The 20,802-nt window shown below is 52.9% G+C and overlaps 4 protein-coding genes across 10 annotated transcripts; 2 read left to right on the forward strand and 2 right to left on the reverse strand.

Annotated features, from left to right (window-relative positions):
- Positions 1-58: 58 nt before the first annotated feature.
- On the reverse strand, positions 59-9,662 carry RNF31 (ring finger protein 31). 4 transcript variants are annotated; one of them, XM_037017344.2, is made up of 21 exons: positions 9,257-9,660; positions 9,030-9,176; positions 8,726-8,881; positions 8,452-8,511; positions 8,255-8,330; positions 7,846-8,023; positions 6,985-7,372; positions 6,520-6,807; positions 5,999-6,247; positions 5,706-5,891; positions 5,388-5,594; positions 3,968-4,141; positions 3,787-3,885; positions 3,613-3,702; positions 2,401-2,515; positions 2,174-2,292; positions 1,779-1,958; positions 1,589-1,646; positions 755-851; positions 312-480; positions 59-195 (listed from the first exon to the last, which is right to left on the reverse strand). In XM_037017344.2, exons 1-21 carry the CDS (start codon positions 9,446-9,448, stop codon positions 142-144), a joined length of 3,282 nt encoding a protein of 1,093 aa, XP_036873239.1. In that variant the 5' UTR covers positions 9,449-9,660; the 3' UTR covers positions 59-141. The 4 variants fall into 4 exon arrangements, with proteins under 4 accessions (XP_036873239.1, XP_036873237.1, XP_017506044.1 ...); XM_037017342.2 differs by having other exon boundaries at positions 6,520-6,810; XM_017650555.3 differs by having other exon boundaries at positions 1,779-1,892; positions 6,520-6,810; positions 9,257-9,658.
- Positions 9,663-10,469: 807 nt separating this feature from the next.
- On the forward strand, positions 10,470-13,792 carry PSME2 (proteasome activator subunit 2). Of its 2 annotated transcripts, none has more exons than XM_017650153.3 (11): positions 10,470-10,620; positions 10,931-10,963; positions 11,395-11,457; positions 11,749-11,796; positions 11,906-11,936; positions 12,023-12,120; positions 12,696-12,764; positions 12,895-12,962; positions 13,134-13,188; positions 13,489-13,575; positions 13,664-13,792. In XM_017650153.3, the coding sequence occupies exons 1-11, from the start codon at positions 10,573-10,575 to the stop codon at positions 13,742-13,744; spliced, it is 681 nt and encodes a 226-aa protein (XP_017505642.1). In that variant the 5' UTR covers positions 10,470-10,572; the 3' UTR covers positions 13,745-13,792. The 2 variants fall into 2 exon arrangements, with proteins under 2 accessions (XP_017505642.1, XP_017505567.1); XM_017650078.3 differs by having other exon boundaries at positions 10,471-10,620; positions 11,710-11,796.
- A 137-nt stretch (positions 13,793-13,929) lies between these two features.
- EMC9 (ER membrane protein complex subunit 9) lies at positions 13,930-16,967 on the forward strand. The gene is made up of 5 exons (XM_017650441.3): positions 13,930-15,252; positions 15,397-15,473; positions 16,328-16,397; positions 16,487-16,581; positions 16,743-16,967. The coding sequence occupies exons 1-5, from the start codon at positions 15,055-15,057 to the stop codon at positions 16,921-16,923; spliced, it is 621 nt and encodes a 206-aa protein (XP_017505930.1). The 5' UTR covers positions 13,930-15,054; the 3' UTR covers positions 16,924-16,967.
- Positions 16,968-16,972: 5 nt separating this feature from the next.
- PSME1 (proteasome activator subunit 1) lies at positions 16,973-20,080 on the reverse strand. 3 transcript variants are annotated; one of them, XM_017649962.3, is made up of 12 exons: positions 19,914-20,072; positions 19,552-19,705; positions 18,944-18,976; positions 18,750-18,812; positions 18,519-18,629; positions 18,385-18,430; positions 18,167-18,264; positions 17,847-17,915; positions 17,694-17,761; positions 17,529-17,583; positions 17,366-17,452; positions 16,973-17,193 (listed from the first exon to the last, which is right to left on the reverse strand). In XM_017649962.3, the coding sequence occupies exons 2-12, from the start codon at positions 19,588-19,590 to the stop codon at positions 17,113-17,115; spliced, it is 750 nt and encodes a 249-aa protein (XP_017505451.1). In that variant the 5' UTR covers positions 19,591-19,705; positions 19,914-20,072; the 3' UTR covers positions 16,973-17,112. The 3 variants fall into 3 exon arrangements, with proteins under 3 accessions (XP_017505451.1, XP_036873253.1, XP_036873252.1); XM_037017358.2 differs by lacking the exon at positions 18,944-18,976 and having other exon boundaries at positions 19,914-20,080; XM_037017357.2 differs by lacking the exons at positions 19,552-19,705; positions 19,914-20,072 and adding an exon at positions 19,452-19,475.
- Between the last annotated feature and the right edge of the window lie 722 nt (positions 20,081-20,802).

Genomic DNA, 20,802 nt, shown 5'->3' on the forward strand with positions numbered 1-20,802 from the left:
CTTTCCCTGGCGCCCCCAGATGGTGGGGCCAGGAAGAAGGACCACCAAGAAGCCTGGGCAAGGAGATGCCTCTTTATTGGTGCTGGAGCGGTTCTTGAGGGAGATGGGCCACAGAAACCTGGCCAGGACCCTTGCCCTCAGCTATTTCCTCCTGCGGGGGATACTCTGTCCCAAGGGCACCTTTTCCATCAGCTTCTGCAGAAGGAGAGAGATGATGATGAAACTAGAAGCCTGGAGCTCAGGCAAAGCCTGGAGAGGGGACTTCTAGAGCATGGAGTCAGAGGCATGGGGAGCACTGGGGAAAGACTTACCTGCAACAAGTGGGCGTGATAGGCTGGGGCATCCTCCCCAGCCAGTGGCTGGGGACGCATGTGCAGGTAGCGCTCGACAGCTGTCTCCAGCTCCTCCACCTCATACAGGGTGGCTGGGTCCAATGAGTGGGCATTGATGAGGCTTACAAGATACTCTTTGTAGTGTGCCCTGGGTTGATGAGAAGGCAGAGTGTGTGTTCTGTGTTCAGCTAATTTTAACTGAGGGCTTCGCTGGGCACTGGCATTCTCAGATGAGCAAGACTGCCTGTGGCAGCCTGTGCATGCTGCTGGCTGCTACCTATCCATGCCCTGGCCCAGAGAGCCCCTCCCTCGGGCTCTTTGCAGGACCTACTGATCCTATAGACCCACCTTACTGCCTGAGCATACCCTGAGTGCTCCTGTCTCTCTCCCCAGCCACACTCCATGCCCTGCCTGGCACTCACTGGCAGAGGCCAGCATAGCCATCCGGAGTCTCCTTGCCACAAGCTTCATCCTGGAGCCCGTTGGGAACCTCCTTCTGTTCCATCACTCGGCAGCCACCTAGGAGTGAGGGAAGGAAGGAACACTTTGTTGGGAGAAGGCCATTGACCACAAAGCCCCAGGAGAACTGGGATATTGATGGTGGCATGGGAGGCAGCCCCCAGGGAGGGTACTGGGGACAAAAACCCTGCTCTCCCAGTGGTGGTGGTGGTGGTGGGGGTACTCAGAGATGCAATTGTGGCAGCCCAATGCTTATACAAAAGCAGGAACCTTGCTGTCCCTGCTTTTATCAAAGCTGGCTTTTGGCCCATAATCCATGCTCCCTTGAGACAACTCTTATGGTTGTGATTCAGTTCTTGCTTAGTTATTCTGCAAAAGTCTTACTCTATCTAGATGGGAAGAAGTTGGGTAGATTAGAATCACACGTAAAATATTTCTGTGGCCCTCATGGAACCTAAAATAGTGTAACTACCAAATCTCATTAAATACTCCCTTAGTTAACTAATGAATCATTATCCTTTGGGAATGGGAGAAGAAAATTAGTATTGAGGGGCCATGTGCTTTAATGTGGTCTTATGTAAAACAGCTTAACTGCAAGGTGGATATTAACCCCATTTTACAGAGGAAGAAATAAGGCCTGGGGAGGTTAACTCACCAAAGGGCACGCAACAAGTGGCATAGGATGGATGGGCTTTGAGCCCAGGTCTCACAGCACACCCAAGCCTCTCCTTTGCCTGTCTCACAGTGGAAGCCCAGCCCACCTTCTCCCCTTCTCTAGGACTCATCTCAATACTTACCTCCAGGGACTGCCCGGGCCCCTGCTGGGGGCTCTGTATTGAACATGATGTTATTGTCCTGAGGAGGGACAGACAGATGGGGATTAGGTTCCCTTTGATGCCAGCCCCCTGAATTTCCCTTCTCGCCACCCTCGGCCAGGCCTCCTCTCCTAGGCAACCTGCAAACCCAGCCAGGCTGGCCACTCCTGACCTGTAACAGCTTCTGGAGGCGGACAGCAGTCCAGTCCCGCAGGTAGAAGAGACAGTCTCGGGGGTGGTGGCCGTGCAGGGACTTTTTCACCCTGCAGTTGGGGTCTGGACATTTCTGGTGGAAACCCAGATGGGAGAAGGGAAGATGGAGACTGTTGGGGTCCTGGCCTCTCAGGAACCCCTTTGTGAGGAGTGTAAGAATGGGGGAAGATGGAGACATTGGAGGGTCTGGAGCAAGCAGAGGGGGAAAGGGGACAGACAGGTGCTTTACACCCCACTGGCCTCCTCTTCTCTCCTTTACACCCTCTTCTCTTTTCTTCCCCAGAGGCCTCTGTCCCTCATACCCGATGGCAGCCCCCTCCCTGTGTCCCTTCTACCCCCATTCTCAGGGCTTACATTCTTGGCGTAAAAGGCATTGTAGCAGCCACTGCAGAACTGGTGGCGGCACTGGGTGCAGTGGAAATGCATGCAGCCTCCTCGGGCCAGTGCGTATGAGAACTTGCACTTGGGGCAGTCTGAGAGACAGAGCAGGTCAGGGCTGCCACTCTTTCTCCAGGCCCTCAGGCAGAGGGCTGCAGGCAATGATGTATTACTGGGCAAACAGGCCAGTGGGGCAGCCTTACCAATGCCATTTTCCTGCAGATACATCGCCAGTCCCTGGGCCTGGTATTCTGGGTCATTGGTGCGTTTCCAGTTCTGGAAATCCTCGCAGCTTCGGCCTCGGTGCTGCTCCTCCCACTGCCAGAAGGAAAGCATCACCTGGGAGCTCCACCCCAGGCCCCTCCACACATACCCAGTGGGCCCTGGCTTAATTTACAGCATCCACCATTTGCTCAAATCCCAAACCAAGGGGCCAGTCTTGGTTCTTCTGTTTCCTCATACCACCACACATCCACCAGCAATTCTGGTTTCCACCCCCAATCCTATCTCAACCCTGTCTCCTTTTTCTACACCCCTATTGTGACCACCATAGTCTGGGCCAGGTCAGGTCTTGCCTTGGTTACTGGTCTCTCTGCCTCCACTCCTGCATCCCTATGGTCCATTCTCTACCTTGCAGCCAAAGTGCCTTTGAAAGGGTAAGTCAAGCAGCTTCAACAGTACTGGGAGTATTCTAGTTTTTAGGTTTGGTGGTATGCTCTCAGGTGTTCATTTTATTATTGTGTTTCATAACACTGATGCAACTTTTTGGTATCAAATGCTAAACTTTTTAAGAGGTAAATGAAATAGTATCGTCCCTTGCTTAGTCTTATAATGAAAGGCAAATACCTTCCTCATTTGGCCTCAAGGCTCTCCTGACCTGGCAACTAGCTCCTCTCTGAACGCCTGCCACTCTCCCCTTGCTCTTGAGGATCCAGCCACACAACCCTTTTCTTATCATTTTGGCCTTCCCATGTGTTGTTCTTTCTGTCCCAAATACTCTTTGCATAATTGGCTTCTTCTTAACTTTCAGACTTAAGCTTAAATTAAACTATTTTTAGAGAAGACTTGTCTGACTTTTCTACCTTTAGGAGGTCCATTACTTCATTGCTGAGCTCAAATTCCTATTAGTTTTCTTCACAGAACTTTAGTCAGTGTGTAATTATGCTTGCTCCATCCTTCACTTCCTTTCTTTTCTTCCTCGTCACCTTTCTTTCTTCCCTCCTTCATCCTTCCACCTTTTCTCTCTCGTCCCTCTTTCCTCTCTCCTTCTCCCCATCTACCCCAATACTAGTCTGTGAGCTCTTTGAGTCCTGAGCTCATATCTGTTCTGTTCTCTAGCAGAGCAGACCACCTGAGATAACACAGTACCTGCCAGTAGCTCAGCAAGTATTTCTGAGAGGATGAATGTGCCTCACCTGGCGCTTGCAGAGAACACAGAAGGTCTGGTGACACTGGGGACATGTTGCCTCCAGCTGCTCACGCTCATATATGAAGCCAAAGGAGCACTGTGGGCAGGAGAGCATAAAGCAATCTGAGGCCTGACCTGGCACCACCCCTGCCCCTGTCAGCAACTCTGGCAGGCCACATACCTGCACGCACCACAAGAACTTAGGGTCCCGCATGAGCACACCCTCAGTCAGCTTCTTGTGAAACAGTGCATAGGCATCTGGCTCTAGGCTCTCTCGAAGCTGGGACAGGATATAGAAATGATATGTGGACAGGGTTCCTATTCAAAGCCCAGGGCACCCTGAGTCCCAGGGACTGTAGTACCTGGATGTCGAGGGTGGAGAAGTAGCTGAGCAACTGCGTGTCATCGGTGAGGTCGGGACGACCACAGGCAGGGCACACCATGTCTGTGATGTGTTTCTCCTTCAAGGCAATAGTGAAGTGCTGGCGGAAGCAGTCAGGACAGATGGTACACTCACAGGATGTCAGGGCCTGCATCTAGACAGTGAGAGAGGGTGAGGAGAATGTCAGAAGCTGTCAACCTGGGGAAGGGGCAGTAAACAGGTGTCCACTGAGAAACAGGGTCTAATTAACAACTGGGCAGGTAGCAACCTCAAATACCAGGCATACAACTTAAATGTTTGAAGACTTAACGTGGAAGAAAATAGGCAATGGTGAGACCTAAGGTGAACAGAAGAATGCCCTCCAAAGGCACTCACTTTCAATTAAAAGGAAACACACAAATAACATCCTTGGAATGACAAAACTACAGAGATGGAGAACCGACTAGTGGTTGCCACATGAAAGGAGGAGGAAAGGAGGTTATAACTATAAAGGAGTAGCATGAGGGGGTTCCTTTGTGGCAATAAAACAATGGTATCTTGGTTTTGATGGTAGTTCTGTGAATCTATACATGGGATAAAACTGTACAGTACTGTACATCCATGTGAACAATGACAAGGTCTGCAGACTAACTTTGTATCAGTGTCTATTTCCTGGTCTTGATACTGCACTATAATTATATAAGATATCACCACTTGGGGAAAGTGGGTAGAGAGCATGCAGGACTCTATTATTTCTACAACTTCCTGTGAATCTACAATTATTTTAAAGAGTATTATTTTTACAACTTCCTGAAAATCTGCAATTATTTTAAAGAGTAAAGACAAAACAAAATAAAACACAGCTGGCCTAAATAAACTGGACTGTATTTGGCTAAAGAACTACCACTGCTGACTTGAAGTGGGGGCTCAGGAGATAGGAGGGTCCTATGTGTACCACCTGGATATTTGATGATGACATTAAAGAATTGTGGTAATTATTTTTTTGGTGTGACAATGGTATTCGTGGCTGTGTTTTCAGAGTTTTATCTTTTGGAGATACATACTGAAATATTTACAGATGGACTATAAGATGTCTCAGATTTGCTTCAAAATACTCCTCCATCTATGTAGGCCATACATTGGTAATTGTTGAAACTTGGTGATGAAGACATATGGTTGAGGGGTGAGGGATGGAAGAGAAAATTTGTTATAGTTTCCTCTACTACTGTATGTTTGAAATTTGCCATAATAAAACCTTTAAAAAGGGGGGTAGGTATGTGGCCTATTCCTGCCCTCCCCTTCCTAGAAACCTTCAGGGCACATGACAACTGCAGAGCAAAGACAGGACCAGAGACAGGCAGAGTGGGGGTTCAAAGGGAACAGAAGCATTCCCAGGCCAGGTACAGCGAAGAGGGGCTCACCCGGTTGCGGGGCAGGGCCCAGCCGCACACTGCACACTCCTGGGTAAGCAAGCGGCGCAGGAAGGCCCGGTCCTGGCTGTGCCTCACAGCTTCCACCACATCCCCCAACTCATAGTTCCTGGGTGTCTCCTGCAGCAGTGACAGCGCCAGCTCGGCCCGGCCCCAGCTGGGGAGCGTGTACACTGCCAAAAGCCGTCTGACCAGGCTCTGCAATGGGATTTGGGTAGAATGGGGAGAAGTGGCTATCAGAGCCCAGGGGCCCTACCCCTCAGCTTTCCCTCTTCCCCACTAAGTGGCCTCTTCACCTCCTCCCAGCACCTGCTTGTCTGGCCCATCCCAGGAAGGGGTGGGCTCAGGGCCATTGTCCCAGAGACGCTGATGGAAGGGCTCAAGGCGCTGGCGTTGTAGCTCAGTCAGGGCCCGTGCCACGTCACCCCCATGTTGGAACAATGCTTGAAGAGATCCTTCCTCAGGCCCAAAGCCTAGGGACTGGAGCTCCTGCACCTGCGAGCAGGGAGAGTGGAGAGTAGCGAAGAGGGAAGAGCAAGCGAGGAGAGTGTGAGAGGTTCTGAGACCCACAACTCTCAACCCTGTCCCAGCACAGCAGGTACCTTCCTCCGCCGGGCCCTCACACACTCCTCCACCGCTTCATCAAGATTGCCGTGACGATCTAGCCAGGCTTTCCGGGCCTCTTGACAGGAAAAGGCACCTAGCCTTGGGTCCTGCTGTCCAGCCAGCTCAGCCACCATCTCCAGCACATAGGGCAGCTCTGAGCGCAACCACTGCAGGGGTACTTCAGTGCCCGAGTACTGCAGAGCCGAGAAGACCTCCTCTGGACTGGCACCTGCAGTTTCACCTTCCTAAGGCACAGTCCCACCCAGACACAGGGCCTGTCACGATGGGCACTCTCCACCCACCCTCAATCTGAACCAAAATGCCGATAGTAAGCATTTTGAGCTCAGACATACGGCTCATCTGAGCAGTGTCTAGTGTACTTGTCATGTAAAAGGATTCAGTAAGAGGCAGCTGCTGCTAACCATGACAAGTTTTACAAGAACTTGTATTAACCAACTGTAGCCTTTCCCTTCCCCCACTAGCTCAGCCTCATCACATTCCAGGCCCAAATCCTCACCCGGATCTTGATCACAAGCTGGAGACCTTCCTCTCTCATCTTGTCTTGGCGCTGCTTCTCCGTGTCTCCACAGGAACTGCGCAGGGGGCCACTGAGGCATCGTGGAGGCCCTGGCTCAGGCGGTCGCTCTTCCAAAGAGGTGACATGTAGCTCGGGGGTGTGCTGTACTGGGATGGGGCTACTGGTCCGGTTGCACATAGCACACACCCAGCCAGGGCCCAAGTTGCAGAAGGTACAGTGAACACAGTACCAAACTGGAGTCTGGGCAGAGGAGAGCAAAGTATTCCCCTGCTGGGAAGGCAGAAAGAATTATCCCATTGAAAGCTGGCTGAGGCTCAGATGGAAATACAGGGAGCTGGAAGGAAGGTAACGGGGAATTAAAGGAAAACAGGGGATGAGGAAATAAGAGAATGGCCTATGGTAACAGGTGCAGATGAAGAGCTAGGAAAGCCAGGAATAGATTACCTGAAGGGGATGCAGGCAAATGCCAGCATCCCGAGAATCCACCACCAAGCTAGGAGGCTGAGCCAACCGAGGTCGCTCACATATGGCACACAGCACAGCTGCTGCCTCATTCTCAAAGGTGCAGCTCTGGCAGGCCCAGCGACCCCGTGCAAGCTCAGGTTCTAGGCTCCCAGCTCCTTGGGGACTCTCAGTCCCCAGCCCCAACCCCTTACAGCCTCGGGGCCGATCACAGGCCACACAGAGCACCGCCCACGGTTCATTTAGCACAGCACAGGCAGCACAGTGCCAGGGCAGACGGGCACTCGCAGGATCGGGAGAAGAAACAGAGCTGTCTCCCAGGGCCAGCAGGGAGGCTGGCTGAGGCTGCGGAGGAGCTGAGGCAGGTAAGCTGGAATGGAAAAGCAACATGACCTGAGTCCCTTACCCCTGGGCACCCCTCATTCCCTGCATGCTGAGACAAGGCTCTGGCTTTTGCACATGTTCTGTCTAGAATGCTTCCATATCTATAAGCTGCTCAATGTTTAAATGGTGGCTTAAAGTTCCTATCTTGCTAGTAAACACCCCTAACTTAGGGCATGGCCCATAGTAAAATGGGTCTGCCCCATTTAGTGCCTAAAACTGTCAACTGATTAGCTGATCCTTCAGACTGGGTTGCATCTTCCTAGTCCCTATTTGCACACCACAGTGATCTACCTTGTGACTGCCACTTGCTTGGAATGTATGTCTTACGATCTCCTGGGGGCAGTAACCTGCTGCTTGTCCTCTATGAAACCATCTTTAGCACAGACTATGGCACACAGATACTTAAGTCATTATAAGTTATTTCAATTTCACTCCCACCCAGAAAAGAAGGCCTCTCACCTAGTGCTCAGGTGTGTGGCCTGGGCGGCCCCAGGCAGGGTCTGGCGGAGGTGATGGGCACGGGATGGGTGCCCGTGGAACAGGCGATCACAAACTAAGCACAAAGCCTGCTTACAGGCTGAGCAGTGCAGTGTGCCTGGGATAGAACCACAGAGGACGCAGGGACCAGGAGTGGAGCCTGGAGAAGAGGAAAGAACAGATTAACTTTCTGAAAAAGACCAAGATATATCTGAATCTACTGTGGAGGAAGACAAATCACATACTACTTTTCAACATTATCTGACCTCAAGGAAACAATGTTAATCTCTTTTAAAAAATAAAGGAAATCAACCAAGATAGCCAGAGGGCCCCAAATTTCCATCAATATGGTCTACTAACACCCCTCCCCCCAATATAGGACCAATAATACCTGGGACAAAGGGTGTGTTGAGGGGGCCAGGAGCAATCTCTCTCAGCAGGGGGGCAAACTCTGAGAGCTGCAGTATCTGAGGAGAAAGGGCAGGGAACAGACAAATGTTTGGGGACACAGAGTCCCACAACCTCTGTCCCCTTTGTTCACCAGGGCCCAGAACCACCCCCATGCAACCCCTATTCCTGCCTTCTTACATCATCTTCAACTTTGTCTTTCAGCAGCTGCTCCAGTGCCTGCTGTCTTGGGTGGGTATTCTGCAAGCAAGATGAAAAGAGTCCCCACCTAGAGCAAGGCCCTCTCTCAAAGCCCTGACCCTCAACATTCACAGGGAGAACAGTACTGGGTGTTCCCAGGTTGCTGTGGGGATTGTGCCCATGGTTTAGAAGCAAGGGGCTCCCCAGGCTGGCTCTGAAGTTAGGCAGGGCTCCCCAGCCCTGGTGCTTAAGCCCTGGACTAAAGACACCTCACCTGTAACAGCAGACTGAGCTCTGTCCGAAGCAGCAGTACTTCCAGTGTGACTGTAGCAACTTGGTGCTCATCTGGCTCCTCCTGACCCTCAGGGAAGCTCAACCCATCTGGCTGCTCCTCTGTGTAGCCATACAATCGCAGAACATCCCGGCCCCCCTGACACACATTCAAACCAGTCACTGCCCAGCAGGTCCTCTTCCCAATAGGGCTGGATTCCCCTCATTCAGCAGAGCCTCAGGCCCTTTCGAGCCAACCCCTAGCCCAGGCCAAGTCCCTTTCCCCAAAAGGGGCCCAGAGGCTTCACCTGAACAGCATCCACCGTGCTGCGAAAAACAGGGTTGTTAAACTTGACCCCGCGCCAGTACCGGGGCCGCTGAGGGCTGAGGAGGTTGCGGCCATATTTCTCCAGGATATTCAGGGCCGTGGACAGGGTGTTGAGGTAGTTTCGGGGCTGGAAGCAGAAAGCAGAGCTGTGAGCCCCGCCCTGACATCAGGTCCTACGTCTCGCTTCCGAGCGGGACCGGGCCTCACCTCTCCATGAGCGTTGCAGCGAACCAGGCGTGCGGCGTCCAGTTGCAGGTAGCGGGCTGCTGGCGGCAGAGAAGTGACCAGGAGCGGCCAGAGCTGCTCCAGGGAAAACGCCTGCCCGGAATCCCTCCTCAGCGCTCTGGCCAGCTCCTCGCGGGCTTCCAGGAAGGCCTGCTCCTCCGCCTCCCCTGGCATCCTGAGACCAGAGTGAGCCCCAGCCCCGCCGCCCTCCAGGATCGGCGCAGGCTGTGCACAGACCTCCCACCGTCCTTCCTTCCTGGTGTCAGGTTTTGCTACCCAACCCGGTCCCAGCTGCCCCGGGTCACTCAAGCCACCCACAGTCACTCTCCCGCCCGGGACCTTCGCTAGGCTTAGCCGGGAACAGGAAATACTCGGAAAGAGGGCGGGATTGAGATCTAGTTTCAGGGGAAGGGGTGGGGATTCAAGTTAAGGAAGGGCGGGGTCACGTGATTGGGGCGGGGTGAATAAGAGGCCGGGTCCCAGCCAATGACAAGGGTAAATGGCCCCATAGCTCTGGCCCCATAGCTCCGCCCCCAGAGCTCTCGGCTTTAAATCCCTTTGTACGGCTCTTCTCTGCTTCCCCCCAGGCTGATTCCGCCCCTCTCGGATAGTACCAGGCGTTGGGGATACCTTATTTCCTTCAAAGCCTTCCTCTCTATCCAGAGCAGTCAGCCATGCTCCGGTCCCCATCGGTGAGGCCCCACTCTGCGGGGAACTCAACTCTGGCGGGCCTGAGCTCCACTTAAAGGAATCTCGTCCCTTCTCCAGTTGGTCTTGAAGGCCGGGTGCCCTCCCGGAGAAAGCCTCAGCGCGCCTGCTCCCTTCCATATCCTGTTAGCCTTTCTCAGCTCCAGGCCTCCTACTACTTCTCCCACCCTCTCTGGTTCCTCCCCGGCCCTTCCCTGCAGTTGAGCTTTCTATGGGGAACCCTACCACTGAGCACCTTTCCCACTGTCCCATCACTTTCACCCAAACACCGGACTTGCCTTGGACGGCCCTACCCTTCTCTGCAAGCCCCTCCCCTACTCCAAGGGACAGCCCCTGTTCAATCTCCGCCGTCCCACATGTTCCGGCTCCTCCCTCGGACTGTTCCTGGGCTTGTGAACGAGTCAGCACCGCCTCTTCCAGTCGCAACAAGCGGAGAATGGCTGAGCGGCTCCCTATAGTTTGCGGCCTGCCAAGGGGAGGGGGAAAAGAAGAAAGGGGCGGGGTTGAGGGGGGCGGGCCTGGACGTGGGGAGTGAAAGCGAAAGCCTCGGCCGCGAGCCGGGAGACCCGAGATCTAGCAACTGGAGCAGCATGGCCAAGCCTTGTGGGGTGCACCTGAGCGGGGAAGCCCGCAAACAGGTATCGGGGGGACAGGAGTCCAGGAAGGGATCGGGGAGCCCTCCAGGATGGAGGCCAAGCTAGGTGCTCCAGGGGACCATGGCCGTGCCAGAAAACTCCCCCAATCTCTCTCTAGTGCTTTCACTTCTGCCGGGGATTCCCAGATTCCTACCCTTTGGCCAGTCTCTGCACTGAGCGTGGGCTTCCGGGAGAATCTAGCTTGTGGTTGGAAAGGCCTGAGCCAAGTTGGAGGGCAGCCCTGTTGGGGGTGGGATCTTACTCTTGACAACCGAGACCCTTAACTAACATCCGGGTACTGCTCTCTGTGCAGGTGGATGTCTTCAGGCAAAACCTTTTCCAGGAGGTAAGTATTCTGGATTCAAGCGATTTGACTCAGAATCTTAGACTAATACTTGAGGGTAACAGCTTCTTGGAGTGACCCCCACACCCACTTTAGGCTCTCCTTCAGTTATCAGACCTTCCACAAAGATAAACTCCTAATTATCGATCTTTACCTTTAATTTGATCCCTCTTAATACTCTTGCCACATCTGCCACTTCTTCTCCCCTCTTTTGGTGTGGCGATGAAAGCTGTTGTCCCAAGGCAGGAATACCACAGTTCTCACCTTGGTTCTGCCACTTACCAGCTTGGGAAAATCTCTTCCCTTCTTAGGGCTTCAGTTTCCTCAATCGAAGTACTGGATTCAGTAATTTCCAAGAACACTCCCAGTCCCACTTCTCAGACATCTCACTGAGCATGTTGTGAGATCCCCAGTCCTTGCAATGTAACCCACAGGCTGAGGAATTCCTCTACAGATTCTTGCCACAGAGAATCATATACCTGAATCAACTCTTGCAAGTGAGTACTGTGGGCCCCTTTTGCCCCATCCCATGGCCTCTCTCCTCTTTACCTACCCTCTCTAGCTAACAGCTGGCCTCAGCATGCAGAGAACAGTTGTGAGTTGTGGACTGGGAATGGTAGGATGGTATGAGGCCTGAGCCTAGGTTGGGAGACGGGATGGGTGCGTTGTGTGGGTGGGAAGCAAGGCTGTGTGACTCAAGATGAAGGGACGAGGCCGCCGGGCAGCCCCTGACAGTGAGCTCTGTGCAGGAGGACTCCCTCAACGTGGCTGACCTGACCTCTCTTCAGGGTCCACTGGACATTCCCATACCAGATCCCCCACCCAAGGATGATGAGGTGAGGCACTCAGGGATAGGGCTTGGACTAGGAACCCAGTTTATAAACCCAGTTGGAGATGACGGTCTCCAGTACTTTTCTAAAGCTACTTTCCCACTTTTTACCTTAGATGGAAACAGATAAGCAGGAGAAGAAAGAAGGTAAGAGAGGAAGGGGTGGCTTGGGAAATTGAAATGGCACATTGACTGCTGGATGAGAATGGGCCTGAATCCCCTTTTTCTCACAGTCCCTAAGTGCGGCTTTCTCCCTGGGAATGAGAAACTCCTGGCCCTTCTTGCCCTGGTTAAGCCAGAAGTCTGGACTCTCAAAGAAAAATGCATTCTGGTAAGCCTGGGAACTGGGGGAAACAGAGAAAACAAGCCAGGTCATGCCCTGGTCTCTTTCCGAGGACCTTCAATAAGGACCTCATTCAGGTCCTTCCTTTGGGGAACTGTTCTTGAAATAGGAAACTTCCTTCTGTGCCTTGTGCTTAGATACCTTTTGTTCTCCTCATTCTGATGTCACAGTGGCATCCCCAAAATCAGAAGCTATGCTGGTACAGAGTGCAGGTACAAGGATATAGTGAGTTGGTATAGGAACTTAGGCCTTAAAGGGAGACTGCCTGGGCTCAAATCCTCACTCTATCACTTACATACTGCTAACCTTAAGTAAAATCACTTAGACATTCTGTGACTCAGTTTTTTATCTGTTAAGTAAATAAACATTAAAAAATAAGAATATACAGTAAGAATATCTACCTTGAAAGGCTGCTTTGAAGATCAAATTAGATATATAATACACAGCACAGTCACTGGCATGTAAGAAGAGCTCAATTATCTATAACTTACTGGGAAGTGGCAGTCAGAGGAAGAATCCAGTAAGTTTGCTCAATGATTCCTACATGATACCTCTTAACATAGGTGATCACATGGATCCAGCATCTGATCCCCAAGATTGAGGATGGGAATGACTTTGGTGTGGCAATCCAGGTAAGAAAAAGGTGTGTGATGACATTGAGAATTGGGAGAGACAATGAACTGGGAGGAGGAGAGGGATGGAGGGTGAAGGAGGGAGGACATAAAGTGTTTTCTTTGCCTCCTATCTCTTTCATCACCTCAGGAAAAGGTGCTGGAGAGGGTGAATGCAGTCAAGACCAAAGTGGAAGCTTTCCAGACGACCATTTCCAAGTGAGGGCAGCTGGAGGGCCAGCATGGGGTGGGGCATGCTGCTAGGAGATTTCTCTGAAACTTTCAAAGTTGGGCAGCCTCATCAGGATGGTGGGGGCTGGGGAAGGGTTTGAGGGAATACACATCTGAATGCCCTTTGGTTCCTGTGGTTACTCCCCTTGCTTCCTGCAGGTACTTCTCTGAACGGGGGGATGCTGTAGCCAAGGCCTCTAAGGAAACCCATGTAGTGAGTAGATAGCCCACCAGCCTTTAGCTGAGGCTGGGGTGGGTGAGGATGGGGGGATAGAGGTCTTCTTTGCCTGGTTTCTGACCTTCCCAATGTGGAGAATATTAAGTCAAAAGTATTGCCTAGGAAAACTGATTTGGGCTTAGAAACCTTGACCTCTTTCTCTGCTTGATCCTGAGATTTCATTTCCTGGTGCTGAGAAGGGGCTCATCCTCAAGCTACCTATACCCTAAATGAGGAAACCAGGCTAATGTCCCAACCTCCCATGGGGTTGACTCAGCTTTGCCTCCCATATCCCAGATGGATTACCGGGCCCTGGTGCATGAGCGAGATGAGGCGGCCTATGGGGAGCTCAGGGCCATGGTACTGGACCTGAGGGCCTTCTATGTGAGTGAGGAGTAAGCCTCTAAGGGAAGTAGATGGGGGCAGGGGAAAGGCCAAGAACCTCACTGCTGCTCTTTTGGCCTTCTTCCAGGCTGAGCTTTATCATATCATCAGCAGCAACCTGGAGAAAATTGTCAACCCAAAAGGTGAAGAGAAGCCATCTATGTACTGAGCCCAGGACTAGAAGGAAAATAAATAACCTATACTTTGTGTAGATTACCTCAGATGTGTTCATTCATTTAAAAAGCATTTATTGAATGCCACCTGTGTCCAGACACTGAACAGGAATGTAAAGGTGGGAAAGGGAGGGAGCACCAAGAAGACAAAGTTGAATCAGATGCCCATCCTGGTTCTTAAGTCATCCCAAACAACAGGATAGAAACTGTTACACACCAGGGCAGCCATGGAGATGACCCATATTTGTGAATTTCACAAGATTGTTTCCATCCATGGTGTCTTATGAGTGCTTCCTGGAAGAGGTGGCATTTGAGTACAGCACTCAGGCTTTGGTCAGGGAATGAAGAAAGGAACAGCCCTCCTTGTCAGCTCCTTCCCTCATCTCGCTCATGCACCAGGGCCTTGTCCCTGGAGGGACAACGAAGTTTCACATAATTATGGGTGAATGGTTGGACTCTTAAAGTACTGGGAGGGGAAAAAAAAACAAGGCTTCATGGTGAAGGAAACAACAATGCAGGACATTATGGGAGGGATGGGACTGTAAATTTTTCTTTTTGTCCTTTTCCCCCCCTCTTTCAGCCAATTGCCATCTTTAGTTCTACAGATAATGCCTTTAGGAAATCAAGGGCCAGATATCTTATAGGTGCAAAGGTAACATGGCTCATAGTGAGTGACAGAGCCGGTCTAGAATACAAATCCATTCATTCCATAGTAGTAGTAGGAGCAAGGCAGGAAGCTTTGTTGCTTCATTCGAAAATCCACCGCTTCGGGACACGCAAGGCGGGGCTGGGTGCTGCACCCTGCAGGCTTTGCATTGCCTGTGGGGGCTAGCGACACAAACAACAGACGAAGCCATCCGGCAATCCGGAGCCGAAGTCCAGTAGCCTAGCCAATCAGAGTGCGGGCAGTTATCTGCCAGTACTTTCCCTTTCAAGAGAGACAAAGGCGGGGCAGGGTTTGGACGCGGCGGATGATTGGACTAAATGAGAACCTCCAGACCTATCAAAGAGCGCCAGATGGGCGGGACTCCAGAAGCGGGTATAGCTTAGAGATGCCCGCTCTGGGCGGTGAAGATAGACGCAGGTCTGTGGCCGCACGCTGGGGCGCGTGGAGGCGGAGCTCAGGGCAGCAGCATGCAACCGCGACCGGGCCTCTGCGGGCCGGTCGCCGGAGCCGGCGGGCTACTTTCGAGCAGAGTCAGAGTCCTCGGCGATCCTAAGTGAGGGGCCACGAGGAAGGGCCAAAAGAAGGTGTTGCAGCGCCTAAGCGGGCTTCGCCGACGCAAGCTGGGACCCCCCGCTCGCCATGGGAGAGGTGGAGATCTCAGCCAGGGCCTATGTGAAGATGTGCCTGCACGCCGCACGATACCCCCATGCCGCGGTCAACGGGCTATTGCTGGCGCCGGCGCTGCGGTCTGGAGAATGCCTGTGCCTCACCGACTGTGTGCCCCTGTTCCACAGGCACCTGGCCCTGTCCGTCATGCTGGAGGTCGCCCTCAACCAGGTGCCGCCGCTGGACGCCCAGCGACCACCGCGAACCTCCCCTCACACCCTTAATCCAAGCCCATCCCCCAGCATCTTAGCAGTAGTGCGCACCCATAGGGCGGACAGCACGACTTAGTTATTGATGGCCCCTTCCCCGTGGCAGGTGGATGCGTGGGGCGCGCAGGCCGGGCTGGTAGTGGCTGGGTACTACCATGCCAATGCAGCTCTGGACAACCAGAGGTGAGTGGGGTAGCCAGAGGCAGAAGGCTAAGGGTTATGCTGTGGGAGATCAAGAGAACACCTCTTGTCATTCCTTCCATCTTTCCTTGATCAGAGGCTTAGGAGCAGGGGCTGTGTACCAGGCACAGGCTGGGTACTGGAGGTGAGGAAATACGAAGAAATATAAAGGAGCTCTCTAGAGGAGCTGCCCTGGGGATGAGGAAGGTAACGGTGTAAAGAACAGGCTGACACCTACTTAACTGAGGTGCCCCCAAGTCCTTCTAGAACACAAAGGAAACCCAACCAGCAACTTTAAAAAAGGGAAGTTTCTTTTTTTATATATAGCAAGTTACCTACTTAGATAATAATCATATAGCTGGATCAAATTATACATATTGTATGCTTTTTCCTCCTTAATAAATTCATTTTCCCATCTCTATCCAAGTTCTACCTTATCCTAACAGCTGTATAGTTAGAATATGGATGCACCATGATTAATTTAATGCCTTACATTACACATTGAGGTTGTTTCCAATTTTTGTTTATAAACTGCCCTGTTATTATGTTAAGTTCTTTGTTAGTGTAATTTCTAGGTCAGCATATGTATACAGGTTAACTCTGGGTGGTTATGCCAAATAACCCTCCAAAAAACCACCTCTGATTGCCACTCTCACCAGCAGTGTCTGAGCACCTGTTTCCCACAGCACTCAAGCATCAAGTTGTTGTTTGTGAAGCATCAAGTGGGCCTTAACCCTCTCAGGCCAGCTACAGGAATGGGCCATCACTGCACCCACATCTACATGACCTGGGAGGTCCAGCTCAGATGGACTGGGTCTGCCTACAGCTCCTCATTTTCTGATCTTCCCTCTACACAGCCCTGGGCGCCTGGCCTTGAAAATGACTGAGCGGATTGTGGAATTCTTCCCTGATGCAGTACTTATTATGGTGAGGCTTGGGTGTCAGGAAGGGGAGTCGGAGAGAAAGTAGAAAGGGGGATCCTTGAAACTCTCACCTGTCCTTCCTTGTCCACACAGTTGGATAATCAGAAACTTGTACCTCAGCCTCATGTGCCCCCAGTCATCGTCCTGGAGAACCATGGTCTCTGTTGGGTCCCCAAGGACAAGAACTTGTGAGTGCCCCCCTCCCCCTCCACTTTTTGGTAGCCCAAAATGCCTGAGCTTTCTCTGTCCTTGATCCTGCCCCAAGAGTCCTTCTCTAGACCCTAACCTTTGCCAAATATCTGGCCCTACTGCTTGCTGAGTTTGATCTCGAAAGGGGTTATTATTTCAGAGTAATGTGGAGGGACTGGGAAGAGTCACGGCAGATGGTGGGAGCACTGTTGGAGGGCCGGGCTCACCAGCACCTTGTGGACTTTGACTGCCACCTTGATGACATCCGACAGGACTGGACCAACCAGCAGCTTAATACCCAAATCACCCAATGGGATGGTCCCACCAATGAGAATACCTGATCCATGCTGGGGTGGTTAGGATCCAATAAAGAGACTTGGGCTGATGGGCAATGGTATAACGTTATTTATTATGCCTGGGAGGCAAGATGAAGGAGGAACCTCAATAGGTGGAAAGTGGGAGAAAATCTGGATTCCCCTGTAAAGATAGGAAGGTCTCTACTGGACCCACCACGGAATGAGAAGAGCCTCTCAATAGATCATTCCCTTTGTTTCTCCCCTGGGCTTCTTGAGCTTCTCGAAATTCTTCAGGATGATGTCATATAACACAGCCTACAAGGTCAGGGAGGATTGGGGGTCAGCCACAGGCTCCACTGGCTCTATGCCCCATTACTAGCCTTTTGGAGAGGCTGAGCTCTGTCACCCTTTACCCCCAGCCTGCAGGGTCAGGGAGTAGCTGGCTTGGGAAAGCTACCTCTGCCCACCCCTGCCCTTGTCTCCTCACGTAAGCATTGCGGATCTCCATAACCATTAGCCGGATGTCCCGGTACTCGGCCTCATCCAGTTCATGCACCAGCTGCCGATAATCACCCTGCAGGAGACTCAGGTCAGGCCTGACTTCAAATAGATCCTTCCCCACTGTGCACCCTGACCTGGACCTCACCTACCACATGGGGCTGCTTGGCTGCTTTGGCCACGGCATCACCCCGCTCAGAGAAATACCTGTGGAAAATAGAAGGGTGTGGAGCCAGGAGGAGGAGGAGGAGGGAGCCAGACCTCTCTCCAGGCCAAAGGCAGAGTATTCGTGTGGATGCAGGTGGGCAGTCACTCACTTAGAGATTTGAGTGTGGAAGCCTTCCAGCTTGGTGTGAAGGCTGGTCATCAGCTCAAACACCTTCTCCTGGGGAAAGAATGCAAGAGGAAAAGTGGGAAACAGCATGGACTAGAGAGGTAAGGAAGGCAGAGAGGTGAGGCAGCACTCTTACCTGAACAGCCACTCCAAAATTGTTTCCATCCTCAATCCGAGGTATCTGCAGCTGCAACCAGGTGGTGACCTGGGAGGAGGGAATGGCATCAAAACTCTATCAGCCCCCAACCCAATTCCCAGGTTCCTATCCTCTGCTTCCCTGCCCACAATGGGTGGAGGTATGCCAGATCCATCCTGAGGCCTAGGGCCTGGAGTTCTGGCTTCATTTGCCGTGCCCTCTCCTGCTAAGACCTGGCAGGTGCTATGCCCTAACTGGCAGAGAGCAAGGAGGATGAAGGATTTGACCAGAAGCCTGCAGCTGGAAGTGGAAGAGCTCACCAGGTTGAGCTGCTCAATGACATCCTTGATCTCAGGCTTTAGGCGCTGCAGGAGGACCACGATCTTCTCATTACAGTTCACTGGGCCACAGGGAGGACCTAGGGAGAGAGCAACGGGTCAGTCACATGGTTGGGACTGTATGAGGAGCAGGGAAGAGGAATCCTTAGGGAGGAGCTTCTGGGAGATAAGACTCAAGTGCCTATCCACCCTAGTGGTACCTTTGTCTTCATCTTCCCCTTTCTTCTTTTCATCCTTATCTTCTTTCTGCGGGGAGACAGCAGCTCTAAGGTGTCAAGTGTAAGGCTGATTTCCCCCCGTGTTTAGGTCCCTCCTCCCAGCTCTTCCAGCTTGCCTCCTGCTGCTTCTTCCGCTTCTCCTTCTCTTTGTCCTTAACTGGATCAGGCACTGGAATGTCCAATGGGGCCTTCAGATTGTTCAGGTTGGCTTCATTGAGAGCTGGCTCCTGGTGCAGGGTGGGAGGAGGGCTGGAGGCAAGGGTGTCCCTCTCACCTCCTCACTCTTCATGGCCCCCCAGGCTCTCCCCCTGGCCTCTATGTTCTAGCTTCCTGCCCCAGCCCAGTACCTTTAAAAAGGCATCCAACTCAGAAATCTTCTTGGGGAAATAGCTCCCGAGCAGCTTCTCTGTCTGTGTGTGAGGTGAGGCTCAGAATCAAATTCCCTTCCTAGGCAGTGAAGCAGTTGCTGACACTGTCTAACGAGGGAGGGCTGAGCAGTGGGAGTTGGGTAAGAGTGAGATACTGATGGCGCAGATCTTACCTTGGCACACAGGTCTTCCCGGAACACATCCACCTGTGAGACACAGGAGCCCTTCAGCTATTGGGCTTTATGGCCAGTTTATGACGGCCGTTCCCTTAGGGTTCTGGGGATCCGGGGAAGGGTGAGGTGCATCCTGTGGGGTGGGGTTGGGGAGGGTGGAGTGGAACCCCATGCGGCTGGATTTGGGGGCTGAAAACATTCCTGGCGGCTAACAGCAAGTGGCTCAAGTGAGAACTGATGCCTCAAGTCTCCCGGGCTGCGTGAGGGGCTTAAGAGACCCTCTGCGACTGGGGCAAGGAAGGAGCCGCGGTGTGGAGCTGCCCAAGAAGTGGCAGGGCAGGTCCCGCACCCCGCGGTGTGTGGCCCCGGGCTCCGAGCCAGCAGACTTCCCCTCCACACCAGCTCTCCGCTTCACTGCACCCCGCTGAACCTCGGCCGCCGCCTCTCCCAGCAGGCAGACCTTGCCTGTATACCCCGGGCACCGTGGCTCACGTGGGCGCCTACTGACCCTCATTCCCGCCAGAGGCCGGGGGGCGGGTCACGGACTCCTTCAGCCTCTCGGAGCCACGCCTCCGTAATGGGCTCTTCCTCGAACCCGCAACTCTCACCTTGGCTTGGGCTTCAGGCTGGCCCCTGAGCGTGGCCATGGCCGGGACGAGGGGCCGAGCGCCGCACGACGAACGAGGAGGGGGCACGGGAAGGGAAAGCGAAAGCAGCGCTCGCTACCCACACGGCCTTCCTGGCTAGCGGGGAGTGGAGGTACTAGAGGAGGCGGGGACAGACCAGGGAAAGGAAAGGGCGAAGGGGTGAGAAGGTGACGCCGGCGGGGATCCCCCTAGAGCCCGAGAGGGGCGGTTCCTCGCGCCTCCGCCCCCGCCTCCCAGTCTCCCGAGCTCCTAACCTCTCCCAGCCTCTCTTTTCCCAGCCCGTCCCTCGATGCCCACCCCCAGCCTCCGCCCACCCCGCTTACCTTCCTCCGCTTTCTTTCCCCGCCTCGCCTCCCACGCTGGGCGTGCTGGCCTCCTGGTCTTCCGAATCCCGTAGGCCCACTACCCCGGCCGGTGTCCGCCTATGGACGCCCCGCCTCCCATTGCCCTGCTTCCGGACCGCCCACGGTTCTCTTCTTGCCCTGCTCTGCCTGGGACCGTGGTATTGTTAGGTAGGAAAATAGATATGAGAGGTAGGAGAAGATAAGATTTGGAGGGAAAGAACCGCCCAGTCCACGGCCAGTTGGAGAGGCCCCACTTGATGGAAAACAGAACTTGAAGAGGGACAAATTCTTTATCTGAAAAGTCCAGGGCTCGCTGGTGCAATCAGATCACCACGCAAGCGCAATTAGACAATAACTTGCCCCCACTTAACTGTTACTATAATCTCAGCATAAAATCTACATTGCCGTTTTATACCACCGTCACATTCTCTCCCCTTTTATGTGTGCACTCTGGGAAAATACACGGTGCACTAAGAGAAATGGGTATGACTAAAATTGTCAATCAAATTACCTCACCCTGTCATTCGAAGAGGCAAAGGGCGCCTTCTGACTAGGGCTTAATAAAAGAGACCATCCCCTAAAGAATCCGGGTCTTAGTTCTGACTCCAGCCCGCCGCTCTAGTGTACTAAAAATTTTACTTGGCTTCGCCATCATCTCTACTTTTCAATTCTTTGTCTCCTTGGGGACAAGAACTGAGGAGCAACGGTGAACCATGATAGTAAGCCTTGTCTGGCCCTCTTTCATTTTTTCTCAGCGGTGGAGCAAGATCTGGACTTCCTTCTCTAGCCCTGCCAGCATGGGACCCTGGCTTCACGGATGCATGGGCATCTTCTGGCCCATGCAGTGACGTTCAGATACTGGCACTAC

The sequence above is a fragment of the Manis javanica genome, chromosome 8 (assembly GCF_040802235.1).
Source record: "Manis javanica isolate MJ-LG chromosome 8, MJ_LKY, whole genome shotgun sequence".
NCBI classification, from domain to species: Eukaryota; Metazoa; Chordata; class Mammalia; order Pholidota; family Manidae; genus Manis; species Manis javanica.

Coding starts and splice junctions, on each gene's coding strand:
- RNF31 (XM_037017342.2), bottom strand. CDS start 9,448: ATGCCAGGGGAGGCGGAGGAGCAGGCCTTCCTGGAAGCCCGCGAGGAG. Junction 8,331..8,451: donor AAGACAAAGTTGAAGATGAT/GTAAGAAGGCAG, acceptor CTTTCTCCTCAG/ATACTGCAGCTCTCAGAGTT. Junction 5,892..5,998: donor TGAGGGCCCGGCGGAGGAAG/GTACCTGCTGTG, acceptor CCCTGCTCGCAG/GTGCAGGAGCTCCAGTCCCT.
- PSME2 (XM_017650078.3), top strand. CDS start 10,573: ATGGCCAAGCCTTGTGGGGTGCACCTGAGCGGGGAAGCCCGCAAACAG. Junction 13,189..13,488: donor CCTCTAAGGAAACCCATGTA/GTGAGTAGATAG, acceptor CCCATATCCCAG/ATGGATTACCGGGCCCTGGT. Junction 13,576..13,663: donor TGGACCTGAGGGCCTTCTAT/GTGAGTGAGGAG, acceptor GCCTTCTTCCAG/GCTGAGCTTTATCATATCAT.
- EMC9 (XM_017650441.3), top strand. CDS start 15,055: ATGGGAGAGGTGGAGATCTCAGCCAGGGCCTATGTGAAGATGTGCCTG. Junction 15,474..16,327: donor GCAGCTCTGGACAACCAGAG/GTGAGTGGGGTA, acceptor CCCTCTACACAG/CCCTGGGCGCCTGGCCTTGA. Junction 16,582..16,742: donor GTCCCCAAGGACAAGAACTT/GTGAGTGCCCCC, acceptor TTATTATTTCAG/AGTAATGTGGAGGGACTGGG.
- PSME1 (XM_017649962.3), bottom strand. CDS start 19,590: ATGGCCACGCTCAGGGGCCAGCCTGAAGCCCAAGCCAAG. Junction 18,431..18,518: donor AGCGGAAGAAGCAGCAGGAG/GCAAGCTGGAAG, acceptor GTCTCCCCGCAG/AAAGAAGATAAGGATGAAAA. Junction 17,453..17,528: donor CAGCCAAGCAGCCCCATGTG/GTAGGTGAGGTC, acceptor AGTCTCCTGCAG/GGTGATTATCGGCAGCTGGT.